The 716-nt window shown below is 46.8% G+C and overlaps 1 gene segment (V, D, J or C); it reads right to left on the bottom strand.

The window, feature by feature from the left end:
• Nucleotides 1-257: 257 nt before the first annotated feature.
• On the bottom strand, nt 258-716 carry LOC118575088 (the record flags this gene model as incomplete). The annotated part of the segment is given in 2 exon segments: nt 258-568; nt 671-716. Coding segments are annotated over 2 exon segments (357 nt in total), but the record flags the coding sequence as incomplete, so codon positions are not given.

Here is a 716-nt window from a genome sequence, read left to right as displayed (position 1 = left end):
TTATACAGTACAAGGAAAATATGTAATATTTTCAAGACATGGGATCACTTCAGAACATGTATGTAGAGAATTTCAGGGAAAATGTAAGAGAAAATACAGCCCAGACACCTGAGAGGAGTGCTTAACCTAATATTATCTTCATAAACTCCTGGATCAGAGAGGGCCTGGTCTGTTTTCTGTGTGCCCTGAGCCCCCTGGTGGCCCAGAGCAGCCTCACAGTGAGGTTTATGTCTGGGTGTGCACTGAAGTCCCCTCACTGTGCCTGTAGTACAATAATAGGTGGCGGTGTCCTCAGATCTCACACTGCTCATTTGCAGGTACAGTGTGTTCTTGGCATTGTCTCTGGAGATGGTGAAGCGGTCCTTCAGGGATGGGGCATAGTTTTTGGTACCACTACCTGGATTAATTTCTCCAACCCACAACAGCCCCTTCCTTGGAGCCTGTCTGATCCAGGTCATCCAGTAGTCACTGAATGTGAATCCAGAGGCTGCACAGGAGAGTCTCACGGATCCCCCAGGCTGTATCTGGCCACCCCCAGACTCCATCAGCTTCACTTCACACTGGACACCTGCAAAACCAGATTATCCTTTTAGCATACAGCCATAAAGACTCATTGTGATCCCTGCTCATGTCCATTAACACACTCAGTATCTGTTTCTCCATAAATTACCTTTTAAAAGAGCAACAAGGAAAAGCCACATCAGCCCCAAATCCAT

Source organism: Onychomys torridus, unplaced genomic scaffold (assembly GCF_903995425.1).
Source record: "Onychomys torridus unplaced genomic scaffold, mOncTor1.1, whole genome shotgun sequence".
Lineage (NCBI taxonomy): Eukaryota > Metazoa > Chordata > Mammalia > Rodentia > Cricetidae > Onychomys > Onychomys torridus.
Note: the sequence above shows the minus strand (reverse complement) of the source record. Positions and strands in the feature narration are given on the sequence as shown.